General features: G+C 46.4%; 1 protein-coding gene across 1 annotated transcript in view; it reads left to right on the top strand.

Annotated features, from left to right (window-relative positions):
• The first annotated feature begins 2,689 nt into the window (after positions 1–2,689).
• The window catches only part of Arglu1 (Arginine and glutamate rich 1), a 45,897-nt gene continuing 32,106 nt past the window's right edge, over positions 2,690–16,480 (top strand). Inside the window, exons 1-2 of the mRNA XM_084595342.1 lie at positions 2,690–2,992; positions 3,389–3,511. Of these exons, the coding sequence (XP_084451468.1) occupies positions 2,844–2,992; positions 3,389–3,511 (272 nt within the window). The 5' untranslated portion in view covers positions 2,690–2,843. The remainder of the gene's footprint in view (positions 2,993–3,388; positions 3,512–16,480) is intronic.

The following is a 16,480-nucleotide window of genomic DNA, read 5'->3' as shown; positions in this document are numbered from 1 at the left end:
ACGTGTCCTGGGTGACGACTCCACCAAAGTATCTTGGCGTGCCACTAGAATGCTATCGTGATAGCGAGATATATTGGAGAGAATTCACAGATGACATGCGGGAAAGGACAGATAAGTGGAAAGGAACTGGCTTATCAAATTTTGCCAGAGCCACAGTGTGCAACCTCTTCTTCATTTCTAGGCTGTGGTATGTGATGCAAGTTTTACACTGTGCAAAATTGAGTGTGCAGAAGCTGCATAGGATATTCGTGGTTTTTGTGTGGGCTTCAAAATGGGAAAGATGCAGCCGCACGAATTTATTTAGAAGTGTCAAGGATGGCGGCGTGGGTTTAGGGCATCTTTTTTTTTTTTTTTTTTTTTTTTTGCGGCAGATTGTCAGCAGATTTCTGTTCCTGCGTGACGTTCATGATCCATTTTTGTTCCCTGTTTAAGATTTTGTTGTGCCAACCGAATGTTACACGGGAGGTATTTTTCGTTACTTTAGAGAAGTTGTTCAACGTGTGCGATTTCTTTCTGCAAGATTTTCAAAAGTATATTTATCAACAGTGAAAAAGAATAAGTTGTACAAAGATTTGTGCGACGTTGTTCTTCCGGAGCCCATCTATAGGGCCATATACAGGGGAGGCCCTGGCAGGAATGTACTGGAGAGGGTAAAGAAAATGAAGTTCGACAAAAACATTTGTTGGGCGAGTTGGTGTTTTTGATGACCCATAACTACAGCGCAAACGACAGGACAGAGGGGTCCCTTTTTCATCTCTGTCCTGTCGTTTGCGCTGTAGTTATGGATTATGGAAAGAGAATGAAGGTGCCGGCAGTGGCTAAAACTTTCTTTTTCAAGTTGCACACTGGAACTTTGCCAGTCAAAGTGTTTTTGCAAGATAAAGGTTTATTTCTTCCGTGGGGTGCACATTGCTTAATTTGTAAACAGCCAGAAATGATAGATAATGTATTTCTTCACTGTTGCGAAGGGGTTTATTTTTGGGACGTACTTCAAAGAACAATAAAGAAAGATTTACCTATTAATCCTTACGGAATACGGTACTTACCCACGCAAAATGAGGAGGGGGTTCCATATGGGCTTCCACAGTATATGGCGTTCACGCATGGCAGGATACCACTGTGATCCTGATGCGCGTCCTGCACGATTTTTTTTTCCACAAGGCTCTCCATTGGTTTATCGAGATTGTGAAGTTTGTCGACGATAATCCTGAGTGGTTGCCAAAGGTAGAACCTTTGATGGATGTAAAGGAACTTTAGAACGACGAAGCCAACCCCTGGCAGGCTTACTATATCAATGTCTTGAGTGTTTGATTTTGATTTTGTGGGGTTTAAAGTCCCAAAGCAACTCAGGCTATGAGAGACGCCGTAGGGGAGGACTCCGGAAATTACGACCACCTGGGGCTCTTAACGTGCGCTGACATCGCACAGCACACGGGCGCTTTGCTTTTCGCCTCCATCGAAAAGCGGCCGCCGAGGCCAGGATTCGATTCCGCGTCCTTGGGAGCAGTAGTTGAGCGCCGTAACCACTGCGCCACCCCAGCGAGGCTGTCTTATGTGTGTGTTTGTGTTGTCTTGCAAAAGTCAGGCAATAAATAAAAGAAAAACTTTGGTGGTGCAATGGGATTAACACTACCCATCTCAGCACTGATGCCCTATAAACATCTGTTCGACTTTTGTGTTGTAACTTTTTTTTCGGAATATTTATTTTTTTTTCTTTTTCTTTTTTTTTGCAATTGCCTTCACCGTAATTATATCCTGCCTTCAGTGAGTGTATGTTACCTTTATGTTGCGTTCAGAGTATCTTTCAGTAACAATCGCCGTTTGCAGTGAGTGGATGTTACCTTTAGGTTGCTTTCAGAGAGACCATTCAGCTACAATCGCCGTTTAACTCGCTGAAAGCGTCGCCTGCTCCAGTGCGCCTACGGGATATGGTTTGGCAATACGCCTCGCTTGCGGTCGAAATTTCCGGAGTCCTCCGCTACAGCGTCTCTCATAGCCTGAGTCGTTAAAGCCTACAAATCAAATCAAATCAAATAAATCAATCTTATCTTCGTGCCTTCCCTTGTGACGCGGTGAGGTGTCCACCGAGAAGTGTGACAGATGGTGCGCTGCTTTTCCTTTAAAACAATTTGTATTTTTTACCCCATCAAAACGCAGTTTTCCTAGGAGGCGTTGGACTGCCCCGATCAAGTTAGATTCCCGGGTACTCCGTTCGTAGCCGAGGGCCGAGCTTCTAAAACCACTGAGCCACCGAGGTGGGTAAACCGATAAACTGCTCGCACTCAGTGCTTCTCGTCTCATTCCTTCGAAGTAGGGTCTTTGATGATTCCAGCACAGATGGAAAGGGAAAAGGGGAATATGGAAAGGGGGCGGCTTGTCTTGATTACATGAGTGTAAGATATGTGGTATGTCTGCCCTATGTGCCCGCAGAGAGAACCGACGGGCTTACTACTCTGGGAACCATTTAAATGTGGCGCCATACATTTAATTGCCGTATAAAAACCATAAAAACTGCGGACAATACTAAGCATATAATTCCCAATTTTATATATCTTAAACTCAATAACTGTCATTATTGATTATAAAAAAAAAGATCTGGAATTATAACTTTTTTTTTGTTCAAATGCCACCAATGCTTGTGTGACCGTGGCCGTGGTCGTCGTGGTTATCCGGTAGCCTCGGCAACCATGGGCAGCCTCCGTTTTTGTTGATAGCTTTTTACTGCTTTTGCGCAAGGTCTGTTGCCTCCGTTGCCTCTAACGTAGGCTAGTCGCACATTTTTTAACACTGATCTACAGCGCTGGTATATACGTCGTGTGTTAAATAGTCCAGTGCCTTTTACGATGGGAAGATCTCGCAGCAGAAGCAGAAGTCGGTCCCCAAAGCTTGTGAGGCATAAAAACAAGCGCCCACGGAAACGTTCCACTTCTAGGGGACGCAGCCGCGACAGCGTCAGCAGGGCAGTGACTAAATTCAACGACCGCAGATCAAGGTAGATCTTTTTCTTGTACCTTACTTCTTTTAATGGTCTATACCTAATGCCGCAGTTTATTGCTGATAAATATTGAGGGTTTGTTCTCAGATATGCGTCTCCTTGGCCATATCGCTCCTTAGCTCTGTTTGAGGCTCGTTAGTAATTGTTTGCTGTCCTTTCACTATTGTGCTTCTTGTAACGATTCTTCGGGGTCGAAATGTGAGTTTTCTCTTGTTTGACACGTGCAACTGCTAATAGCTACGTAAGAGCCCAGAGGTTGCGTATGCCATACGGACGTATGAAGCCAGCACGGTTTTCTGTGAGTAGGAGCTCGACAGTTCATTTTTTTTACACACGCGTTGTAGCGGTGCAAGTGTTCTGACAGTGTGTCTTCCGTCTGTTCATGCGGCGAAGGAAGCGGTCGTCGTCGGTGTCGAGCAGCAGCAGCGATGACATCGACGGTCTTTTGGACTCGGCCCGGCGTAAAGTGAAGAGGTCGTCTGAAGGCGACAGAGGATCAGATCTCGAGCGCCAGAGGTGAGTGTTATGTCTCAGAAGAGCGCTTTCACGCCTTGGTTAACTTAAGGTCGATTTTGACTGGACCGCGCCGCATTCCTTGACGTCTCTAATTCACTTTCCTCTTAGCGAAATGGCAAGTGATCGTGGTATTAGGCCTCGTGTCGTGACCTCGGCAGGTTTCTGCGCGGAGCCTTGCAGAGTCTGCATTGAAGTTAAGAACTGTAATGTATTTTGCAGCGGGGAACTGCAAAAGTGAAGTGTACATATGAAATGAACGCGCATAGTGGCAGCTTGCACGAACTTTTCATTAATTTCCTGAAAACCGAAGTACATTCTGAAGCAAGTGCGCGATGTATGGAGTGAAAGAGGGGCAGTTAAAACCTTGGTGCATGGATTAGTCAGCAGAGCTTCAAGCTCTATGCTGAAAAAACACCATTAGTTGTAAGCTGCATGCGGCAAACAGTTTTGACTCTGTTGGTGGTGCTCGTGCTACATGTGCCATCAAACCGAATGTGCGAATTGACTGAAATGCAATGATTGTGCTGTTGCACACTCATTTTCAGTGGTTTGAAATTTCTGTCGCGTCAGCAGCGACTAGAGGACATTTGAGCCATTTCAGCAGGTTCTAAATACGACCATGCTTTCGGCCTCGTGCATATTCATGTCTTCATTTGAAAGACAAAAATTTACGAGAAAAGGCGGAACTCCAGAAATTATAAACAAATTGTAGCACACTACATGCTATTTACTGTGTTCAGTGCAACAGCACAGTTTGGTGTCCCAGGTGGTATCTTCTATCTTGTCAACTGCTGCTTCTTCCTCCAGAGTTTCGGAGTCCGTGCCCAATATAGCACCCATCCAATGTAAACGAAAACTGAAAGCTTTGATTGGCTGTGTTTTTATGCTTATCATTTACTGTCATAAAGCAGCATGCATATAACAGAAATAGTAAGGCATGCCCACCCGACAGGAAGCCCGTATATTCAAAGATTAAAAAAATGCACAAATATCAGAAAAGAATCAAAATAGAAATGCCACACTATGTTCCTATAACTCTTGCTGTGGCTATGAGCATGCTGATCCGACCCATTTTCACAGCGTCAGCCATAGTGTGGCTTGTGCAAGTGGTAGGCCTATGCAAGGCCAGCTTTGCGTTCCCGGAAAGTTACAATAATAATAATAATAATATTCAATTCGCCTCCAAAACTGAGCCCTCTTTGTGCACCTTTTAACTTTCAGTCATGTTTTTCTCCATTCCTTATTTATACAATAATTGTTAAAGCTTGTATAATACAACTCTTTAGGTTTCAGGCCATTTGGCAATAGTTTGAAAACTCAAACCGTTTTAAATATTCGGGCACCAGCCACTCAAAACAATGCACTAATTATAAACCTTTCTCAAAATGCTATGTAACAAGGGAATGAATGACATCAAGGGCAGAACTTTATAATGATGCCATTAAACAAAGCTGTCATCGTCATCATCAACCGGATTATACCCACTGCAGGGCAAAGGCCTCTCCCTTATTCCTTCAGGTAATCCGGTCCTGTGCTAGCTGATTTCACTTGACCCCCGAAAATTTCTTGATCTCATCCGCTCACCTGACTTTCTGCTGCCCCCTTCTCCGCTTTCCTTTCTCTGGTATCCAATTTGTTACACTTTTCGACCTTGCACAAGTTTAAAGGTTTTAAACCCTGTATACTTAAAATCACCGTCCTACAGTGCAATGCCATTATTCGCATATTCAGATTTTGGCTGGCCAGGAGCGAAGAGGGAGATGGCATGTAGTCTTTTATATTATGTCACTTCAGTCTGCTTACTTGTGCACTGTTGAGTGTCCAAGACAAAAAAAAAAAAAAAAAAAAAGGAAGAGTACTTTGGACTTTTCATTATTGCTTGCTTCCATGTCCGGCAGCTGCACAGGCATGCACTGTTTCTCATTAATGCACAACGTTAAGAACAGGGAGGCTTTGAGTCATCTTTAGAAATAAAAGCATATTTGAAAAGAAGAAATTATACTGTACAAGCGGCACAGATTGCACTCGCCTAGCTTTAATACTAATAAAAAAGCTTTCCTTAAAGGTCCACTGAAATGGGTCACCAAGGAGGGTAAACAACACCATAACACTGATAGATATTGAACCACCCATCATTCTCCTGCAAAACTTTTCTATCTAGCTTCTACAGCACCAGAGATATCTGCGATTAAAAATAACCCTTCCAATTTTCCCTCTCAACTCGTATGCCGAAGGGAGCCATAAAAAATAAAGAATACAAGCAAGTTCAAAGCTCCGCCTAGAAATACGTCACTTCGACAAACTTCCGGTTGCTGCGCGCTCGCTCGCTGGCGTTCTCGCGTCAACCCGTCCTCGCTCGCACATGCCTGAGGAGTTTGCCAGTGCGCGCAGCGACGTTAGTGTAACCGCGAACCCGTGGTTAGCCTATGTTACACAGTGGACCAAACCATGGTTACACCAATAACCGCGGTTATCGCAAACCGAGCTTAGCGACCTCGGTTTGCGTTGTTAACCGGGGTTATGATGGCGTCTGTTGACGGAGGCTGCTCGTCGGCGCCCGAGTGCGCGAAACGTACAAGCGGGTCTGCTTCACAAAGTTACTCATTTGTCCTCTGTATCACGTTTAAAGATCGATGTATAGAATATGGTGCCACCCGCCGTCTTTGATTACGGCCGACAGCGCAGCGACTGCATACTGAAGCCTTGTCATGCCTGCAGTATCATTTGAACGGCTTGTTGCTGAGCAGAACGTCAAAAAATGCACGGCCTTAGCTATGAAAGTACATGAGTTTGCAACGCTTGCAGCACGGAATGCCGCGAGCAGGCTGAGGTACGTTGCAAAATTGCCGCGGTGGTTGGGCGCGCAAGGGTGGGGCGCGCGAGAGCGGCGGACGGCGGCGCCGTGCGTGACCATCCCTAGTTGTCTCTAGACCTAAATTGTTTCGCTTCGAAGCCGCGGCGGTCGACGCTTTGGAACTGATCAACGCTGTCTTAAATCGTCTACTTATGAAACTGCCTTATAGTGAATCCTATCCTGCCATAGTAAAATATTTATAGGATTAACTCTGCCGACGCATTACTCGCAGAGCTAGTATGAGCAGATCGGATCAGCCGAAATGGCGTGAGCAGAAACTTGCTTGTATCACGGCTATTGCTCTTACCAGCAATTTGCTGCTGGTCATCGATCCTCACGAGGGCTTCATACTTGATATTCGGCTCAGTATTCCAGACGCCAACAAATTTTAGCATGCTTTATTTCAGACATCGGTGCTAACGATCCGCCGTGTCGTTCGCGAACGGTATGCGGGAGGAGGGGCCACAGCGGCGGTGTTTACTGCGGTCGAGGAGGTGCTGCCATTGTGTGGTGCTTGACTGTGCTGTTGACGCCTTGTCGGACGACACTCCGGTACTCCTGAAACCGCGTTATGTAAATAAGATATTTGTAAATGCAGCTTCGTTCTGCTGATCACTGCGTCACTTCGGTTGTTGTACTTGATGTGCAATGGCCGCCTAACCGATAAGGGCGGCGAGCTGTGTAACAGCCCGCACAGAGTTCGAGCAGCGCACGAGCAGACGACTTTCGCAGCTACCGGAAGTGTGTCCGTGGCGTTATGGCTGCAGTGGCCGCAGCGAATGGCAGCTTCTAGCAAGCCTTGCCAGTCAACTCGCCCGCGACGTCATGGGTTAAGGAAATAGTTCCATGCGACACCGCCAAGCGACATTCTCTGTGCCCGTGAATTTCAAGAACCGCTGTTTTTAAATATTAATAATAAATCGCTGGCTTTGTTCCAAGGAGTTATACTTTGCGTTAATGCTCAAAAGGATTTGTTCTACACACTGAACACATTTATCAGTGGCTTCTTGGGGGCCATTTCCATGGACCTTTAAGCATATCCGCACAGTATTTCTTTTTCAGTGGATCAGTAAATGTTTTTTAGATTGAACTTGGTGCATTACGGCAACTGAATGTGATAACTTCCAGCTGCCTTTGGAATTTGTGCTGCTCTTTTGTAGCTAGATTGAGTGCCATTTGTAGTCTTACATTCCTTTGCAGCAACAATTTTAGGCTTTGACCTCAAGGTTTTAAGAATTTTTGAACTGTGAGACACGGTGGAAGAATAGACTAGGTGTCCGAACGAGGCTGCCGCGCCGGCGATTTTCTTGGTCGTGGTTTACGTCTCTCTTGGCAGATGGCGCGGGTCATTGGGGGCTCAACCACAGCCTCTGGCGCGGCGCGCGGGGCACCTCAAACTTTCTCGCGCGTTAAAGAATCGCTTGTAAATTATTCCATATATGCCTGTGTACCAGTCTAAGGTTCTGGCGAGCTTTTGGGAAGCAAATTAAGGTATATCTTTTTAAATATCTAAGCTTAGTAGCCCTATCCAGACCTAAATGTGCTTCGAAAGTAGTGATCCACTGTAGAGACTGCGTGCGTGTTTACTATCGCTCAGCTTCGTTACGAATGCAAAACAATCCGCCTTTTGCGCGAGGATGTGGCACCGTCATGCGGGGGCGGGCGGGAAACACATTGAGCGGCAGTGTAGCAGACGACGCGAAAGCGCACCATACGAAATGGCCACGCCAACGCTGGTAGAAAGCGAAAGCTTCCCCCCTTTTTTTGGCCTCGGGGCGGAAAGTAGTGACAGAGATTGCAGCATATCATGTTCACGCAGTATGGGGGAAGGTAGAGCGTTTTCACAATCCACTCATAACGCACGTACGCATATACTATCTTCGTATTGTAAGAGCGTGTAGCGCGGGCCGTGTTCGACGTGGCAGAATGAGACGCTCTCAGCGTGCAGGTTTTCGGCAGACAGGAGAGCGTGGGGGCAGAGAGGGATCTCAAAGGGCAAAGCAGCCAGGGGTTTGTTGATGCTGCAGAGCTAGGTGGAATCGTCTCCTGTGACTTTGAGCGGCGCATATGCGCGGGGTGTCTTGAGTTACCGAGCACAATGCGGTCACCGCGGCGCCGGCATGGTGCAATGGGCGTCGCTTCCTCCTCGCGTCATCTACAACCGTGCAGCTATAGGATTTCATCCACGAAGATCGGCAGAGAGTCACATATACACACCCCGTGAAAAGGGCATTGTCCCGGCCGGAATGCACACCTGCAGGAAACGCGCTGCATTTTTCTGGCAATGGATGATTCAGAGCTGTAGCCGGTTTCTGGCCTCAGGAGTCAGAACGGATGTGGTCGCAGTGGTGAAAAGGTTCTCGGTGCGCAGAGAATGGTCATTCTGTTGTGAAAGGATCTCCAACGTTCATTTCTGCCTCCGCCGCGATTTCTGCGGAATCAGCAACTTGGTGACACATGTGAATCTCCTACATATCGGATGCGCATCTCGGTCAGGAACCAACTCTGTTCTACGTCCAGAGCGATCCACTCTGCAAGTGAACGAGCATGAACCCTCCAGGAGACTCATTTATTGTGCCGGGCGGTTTCCTTGCCGTTGCAAACGGTTGGACGAAGACGACGATTATCAAGCTCCCTAACGAAGTGCATCTGATTGCTACATTAAAGGAACAAAGTCCGGATGCTTTGGCGTGCACGAAGGCGGGCCTTTAATTAGAAAAAAAAGTACTGTGCGTACTGCAACTGTCAAGTGCGTCATATGCTCCGAGCGGCAAAAACACAGATACTACAGGTATGTATGCATCTAAGCGATATAGGCATGATGAAAAGTACCTACTGGAATTTTCACCCAGGCTGTAGCGCACCAGTGATAGCTGCAATGAGGATTTCTTCGGTGCGTGATTGCTTCAGTTGCACCGGGGCCTGAAGGCGATGTATTTTGTCCCTTCTTATCTTTATGTGCGAAGGGGCTAGGTAGCTTAGATATCACAGGCGGCTGTGTGCGCTAGGCCGTAATATTTAGCATGTTTTATCGTGACTGCCACCTCACTAACAAGAAAAAAAAAATACGGCGTTTTAATGCACTGCCGTTCGCCAGCGCCTCATGACCAGCTCAGCCACTCGGCTCGCTAACGGCGGTGCATCACAACAAACACCCTTTTTTTCTTCTTTTTAGTCAGGCGGCGGTCGCGATAAAACATGCTAAATATTACGGTCTAGCGCACACAGCCACCTGTGATATCTGCGCTACCCGGCCCCTTCGCACATAAATAAAACAAACGACAAAATACATCGCCATCAGACGCCCCGAACAAATGCTCATTGCGGCTATCACTGGTGGGTTACAGGCTTGGTGCAAACTCCGGTAGATACTTTTCATCATGCACATTTCCTTTAGATGCATACATACCTGTAACGAAGTGTTTTTCGCGCAGTCGGCTGCCAAGGTCGCCCATTCACGTCTTGACGCTTGGTTGCCCTAATCCAAGCTTCACGCCGTTGCAGGTCGCGGCTCGCCGAAGGAAACCTAACAAAACGCGTCTTGCATCCCGGCACGCCTCGATAGTGGCAGCTGTAAGCGGCACAGGTGGTTGGCATCGTTTTACCGAGGCTGTGAACGTACCGCGCCTCCAGCCCCCGTGCGTTGGCTATGAGTGCGGCGACGTGAAGCGCCGTCGACGCCTCTCAGTGTGTTTTCATCAGTCGCCGCTGGGGCTTCGCGCATGCGCATAGAACTCGCGCAAAAGGCGGATTCGCCTATTGCGGAATGTAAAATGCTTGGGAAGCAGTTTCTAACTGCACGCGATTTGGATGTCAAGGCTGTCTCTAGCCGCGCGTGTCACACTAACGGGCTCCTGCTAAATAAAAGAAGGCGATCGTTGATTCGCACACATTTTTCTCTATCGCATTATTCGTCAGAGGCCTGTAGGTGTCTTGATTTGCAGCTCCATATTAACGCAAAAATTACGACCCTGCGCGAGCTCCAGGTAGCCGCATTTTTCGAATACCTGCGTCGCCAATGCTGCGTGCTCACTGCGAATGCACACCAAGTAGAATTTGCAGGCCATGCCTTTGAAATTTAACGCAACACTGCCAGGGATACAGAAAAGGGACGTTTATTCACACGTCATAAGCATGGTAGCACATGAGGAAACGGTTCTGCAAGCTTTCAAAGATATTCATCCTAGGCAAGCTTAGAAAGCTTTCTGAGATGCTGCATGTTTGTTCTTGTATTCCATCTTTCTTTGTTTGCAGACCTGTGTCATCCTCATAGCAATACAGTAGTGCAACAAATTTGCCATTATGTCTTCTGTGTGGTCCCAGCATGGGAACGAGAAGGTATGATTTTCCAGCATAGCCTCTACTGTCAGCTCATATGCATTCCTGAGTGTGGCATGTTGCTGAAACTCGTTTTCAGCCACCTGCAGTAAAGAAAAATTTCTACTGTTTGGATGTAGGAGGCCACCTCTCGTTTTAGAATTCAAGAGTATGCTTTCAGGCTGAGCATGTATCTCACTCTCTTCTATGAGGCTCTGTCGGCACACTGAGCAAGTTGGATACTTGAGAATTTTTCTGCACATAAAACCAGCCAAGTAATAGACAATGCAGTCAACTGCCTCTGGCTCTGAGTAGATCTCGTCAAAAGCCTCATCACACTCAACCTCAGCGGCAACCAAACCATCCATTTTGCATTTCAACTGCTGAAGACGAGTCTCTTGATTTTCGTCTGCCTGAAATGCAAACTTGAGATCAGCCAATGTGAGCACATGTGCTTCTTGAGCTTGCTCCACCTGGCAGTTTCCAAACTTTGGCGGTTTAATCAGAGTGTACTCTGAAAGCATATTGTACAACTGAAGAAAAGTGGGCAAGGAGGGATGGTCATTCTGACCTCCTGCTTGGTGGATGGTCCCAAAAAAACGCTCCAGTATATCTTGGTTAAATTTGCCAGTCAAAACATACTTAAAGCCACAGTGTTTCAGCAAATACCTTGTTAGCTCTAAAGCTGAAAGAATTGTGACACGCAGCCCTGCTGCAGTCTGTTTGGTCAAAAAATGTGCAAGGGATATCCTCCCAGCCACCACTTCTCCCTCCCACTTGTTCAACCAGTACAAGAAAGAGGCAAGAACTCTTAAGTCCTTGCTTCCTGCAGGATGATTCCGGTCAAGAGCATCGAACAGATCATTAAATTTCAAAGTGAATTCCACAGTTGCTTTAACATTCTCTAGTCCAATTGTCTTTCTGTGCGAGTAAAACTCCAACCCACAAGCCACACTTCTACTGAACAGCTGGGTAGCGAGCTTTACTCGCATTTTCTCAGTATTTGATGGATTTAGATGAGCATATGTGAGCTTGTGGCAAACACGCAAGTGCCCAGGCTGCTTTCTGTCCTCAACAAACAGCTTATCATAGTGTGCCCACTGGACACGACCACCATGAAAGTTCAAAACCTTTTGAGCATGCTAACGGTTCCGCACACACTTCATAAGGTGCGGAGCATCTGAAAAAACAAAAATGCTGCGCTTGTCATCAACAGGGTGTATGAAGGAGCTTTTGGTGCAGTTTAAGCTGCTACTTACTCCAAACTCTTTCCACATATACCGGTTGGTGGCTGCTCCGTCGCACACCACTGCATCAACTAAAGTGCCAGCCTCCTCCAGCATAAAAACAGCTTTCAAAACAAGCTGTGCAAGCATTGTTCCTTTTGTCGGTCCTTTGCTGGCAAACACCGCAATTGGCTGAGAACACTGGTCTCCGAATGCACGGAATGCAAACACGAGTCCGTGGTCAGCGAGGTCATCACTGGTCCCGGCACCATCACCAAAGTCGCTGCACCCTACATAGGTCATTGATTTCGAATGCACACGCATTTCCTTTCTGACACACATTTCATCAAGTACCAAGATACCGTGACGGTGATATTCGTCTTTGGTAGACATCTTTCTTTTATATGCAGCAAAAAATCTGCTATCAAAGCCACATTTGACCCTGATCATGCTAAGATATTTCCGCACTGTTGGCACAAATGGAAGAGGGAGCACATTTTTTTCACGTAGGAATGTGTACGCTGATGGGCTTCGTATATGTAACAAGAGGCACATCAGGAGCCAATCTTCAGTGTAGCGACGATTTTTCTTGTTGGCGAGCCTTGCTGCAGCTAAGCATTCCTTGATTGCAGTTAGCCGCACACTTGGAAGCTCAAGCTTGCAAAGCTTGCTCTCAAGCTCTTCCTCAGAAATCTTTTCCAAACATTCACGGGCTTCTTTAAGCTGCAACGAAAAATCCTTAGAGCGGTGAAGAAGGCGGGTTTTCGATCTCTTCAGGGCATAATTTGCCCGCCGCAGTGCAGCAAGCCTTTCACTGCTTTGCTGGGAACGCAAAAGGTGAATACCACCTGGATTTGAGCTGCTCTTTTTCTTCAGTACCCGTGCTTGGTGGATCCGCAAAGTGTCTGACAGGCTGAGACATTTTTGGCAAACTGACGCCTCGCCTCTCAGGAAGAATTCACACTTCTTGTGGCCCCACTTGCTGCAAATGTCGATGAAGGCACTCTTTGGTTCTGCTTGGGGGTATTCAGCAGTGCTTGGTCCACCAGCGCAAAGTTTGATATTTTGCACGTACTGTAGAAAGGACTTCACGTCCCCAACTGTTGCCAAACTGTTTGAATGTTGGAGCTTTTCAATGGAAACAGACCTCCCATCAGTACTATGTGGGCCTCCATAGTCTCGTCAATTTCAACAAGCCGTGGAGCGGTGAACAAACCACCGGCGCCGATACTCTCTGGAGGACATGCTTAAGATATGATTCGCACAGAAACCGCAAGTGCTGACTTGGAAGAGCGGTTCTGAGGGGTCCTAGTTCGCGTCAACTCAAGGAAGACGATGCTCTTTGCCTCACCCATTTCAATACGATGATATCCCCACGATTTGGAGGGCAGGCATACGAGTGACGGGTCGTCGAACAACATATCAAAAGTTGAAAGTGCCACTGTCGCAGAAGGCCCGGCTTCCCCTTGAACTTCAGTTGCGTTCATGCAGCCATCACCGCGCACTGGTACTGATGGCATGCAAAGATCCTGAACCTCGTCGGAATTGTCGCAACTGGAGCTGACACACGATGGGCTGTTTTTCGATGGGGCAAGAAGCTGTCTCTCGGCTGGCCACTTCCTGCTTTTCAGCATTTTAGACAGATAAGCAGGACAATCGGGAAACCTTTGCTCCTTTGCTAATAAGGCTCGACGAGGCGTGCTTACCAAGGCGTGTTCATTGTGCTCTGCAGTCCAAGTCTTTGAAGCAAGGTGAGGCTCGAAATGCCGCTCACACACGTAGTCTGTCGCCTGCAGTAGACGATCCTTTCTTGGGATGGCGCGTTGCCACATGTGTAGTCGCTTTTCATCCTTTAGCGCTGAGAAAAAAGAGAACTTGTCGCGGCAGGACTTGTATCCCATAGAGCAGTAGGGAACAAAACAGCTTTTGCCCATCACCACAGTGCACACGAGTGCATGATGAAAAACGTAATGAGCAAAAAAAACACACACGTGGCGCAAAAGTGCAGCGATCACTGCTTCTCCACCAACTGCAGCCGCCCGCGCCCGCGCCCGTGCTCTTGTGCTGCCTGCTGACCCTCTAACCTGCCAGCGCCATCTCACGGCACTTCCTGAAAACACGACCCGGTGGTCGTCAACATCGCCCTCTGGAGAGGCGGTGCCGTTCAGGCACCTAGTCTATTCTTCCACCGTGCTGTGAGATCCAAACTGCACAATATGCAACTTGGTGACCACGAATTCGATTTAGTTGCATTATGATGGCTGAGCTGACTAGAGTCCGTCTTGGAAACTTGTCATGGGAAGTTGTGTTGGTGTAGCTACTGTTGGACTTTAGATAAGGTAATTATGGTGGCTGAGAAGTTTTCTATAGTACCATCAGGGTGGAAGTTGCAGTTCAGGGAAATTGCACATCCTGCTGGCAGTGAAAAGTAAAGGAAGGTTTACAAGCCCTTTATAAAGGGAACACCAATGATGATTAGGTAACTGCAGCTCTGTTGAAGGATCATGAGGAGAATATATTTGAATGGGTGTTGAACCTTTATGTGCAATGTCTCATGACAACCTTAAGTGTATAGGAACCTTGGAGGAATTTTAGCGTTACTTTATCCATAAGAGAGAAAACGAAGCGAGAAATTACATGCCAATCAGCTTACTCTCTATTTCATTCAGGGTGTTTACTAAGGCAACTGCTAGTAACATCGGAGCATTTTAAGGCCAAACAATGAGACTGATGTCTCTCATAAAGGATAACAGTTCACATAGACCTCTGTGTCTATAATTTGGAGAGACGCTCGAAAGACCTTGCTGTGGAAGTAGGCTGCTGTTGATGAAAGAAGAGCTTCTCTGTGTCATAGAGGACGTACAGTAAACCAGCCAGTCACTTGACATTTTCCTTTATTTGCTGTTATTCACACTTGATAAGAATGCCTGTTCTTCCGAGGCTTCATGTCTTTTCTTTTTTTTTTTTCACTGGGGTTGTATATGTTGTCTCCTGTGGCATAAACAGGTAGTCATTATCGGCTGCTGTAGATGACAACTCCATATGGTCTCTATTTTAAAGTGGTGGGTCTGTGGCTCGGGAGTGAGTGCGCTTCTTGAGCATGTGCCTCTGGGACCTAGGTAGAGAACTGCCTTACTTGGCCACCCTTGTTTTAAGACAGGAGAGTTAAGAAAGGTTTCTAGTGTTCTGAAACCAGTGTCATGTCAATAGAGATGGGAAATGTTAACACACAGTCCTTCGGCTTTGGTAGCCACTATAATGGGGCCGCTTGTATTATGTTGGCAAAACAATCTGGTGCAGACTAACTTCCAACAGAAATAATCAAACTGGGACAAGTTGGCGATGTATGGTGTTAGTTGGTCGGCTTTTTAATATGCTTGAGGTACTTTTAGGCTAACGATTACTGCGTTCAACGGTTACTCTGGTAAGTAGTTTGATGATCCAGTATAGCAGAGGTCAGTTGCAAAACTGTCTTGAGTAGTGTAGGTAAAGGGAACACTGATTTCCATTGTTATTTGTTGTGCGGCTACTGATTGTGAAGTAAAAACAGTCTGGGAAATGGTGTTAGCAGTTTTTCAGTTACATCAATGACAGTGGCAATTTTACCAGTCAAGTTTTACAGTTCTGTTCTGAACTGGACCAGCTTTAAATCATGCAACATATTTTACTTAGGGATAAAAGGGCTTGCTGCATATTTAAATAAGGTTTGGATAATCGATGCTTTTACTTTTTGCAGTTGGCAGGGGCAAAATGCTTAAAATAAAAGCTGTATAAGCGTGCTTCTGAATACTGCATTTGTTCTCAGGAAGTTTGAGGCCATAATAGAGTTTATTGCTTTTCAAGGCAAATCTTTGCATATACATGCTTCTGTCAGAAATAAAAATGTAGCCGTTCAGGTGCACACAAGGCTGAATAGGACCATGTTATTGCATGAAACCATTGGTTGTGTCCAAAGTATAAGCAAAAAACATCATTCCTGTAAATAATCTATCTCTGGGAAAGTAGTCTTAATGCTTTTTGACATTTCATGGAAGCCAGAATAGATTGCTTTTTGAGTGCATGGCATCTCCTTCTATATATGTTGTACAGTTTTAATGGAAGCTTGCACAGTCTTGCACGCTTGAGGGGCACAGTCTCAGCGGTGCGGTTTCCTGCCTTGGACCGCACTTTCTGTGTTCTATTGACTTATACCTTAGTTAGGTTATTTGGGTTTCATATGTGGTTCTAGCGATTTACGCTAAAATAACTTATGTAATCAGTAGGGAATTTAAAGTAACCGCAGCTTACTATGTTTGCAGTTGAAAATACAGTTTGATAAAGAACTGCTGTCCATGATGACATACTTTTTATGGAATGGCAATGTTGCAGCACACATGGTGTCTATGGCATCTAGAGGTACAGGCACAAAACGGGGCAATGTAAAGGCTAACAGTTGGGGGCAGTTGGACATCAAAGATGATAAAAAACGGCACTCTCTAAGATGGTTTAGCCACCAAGGTCACAAGCGGCAAGGAGAAGCCAACTTTTCTAAATCTTTGGGGCCATAAGGCGAAGTGCTGGACGTGCGTGGCG

This window comes from Amblyomma maculatum, chromosome 2 (genome assembly GCF_055883805.1).
Source record: "Amblyomma maculatum isolate TAMU_Amacu chromosome 2, ASM5588380v1, whole genome shotgun sequence".
NCBI lineage: Eukaryota > Metazoa > Arthropoda > Arachnida > Ixodida > Ixodidae > Amblyomma > Amblyomma maculatum.
The sequence above is the reverse complement of the archived record's forward strand: the minus strand, read 5'-3'. Positions and strand labels throughout refer to the sequence as shown.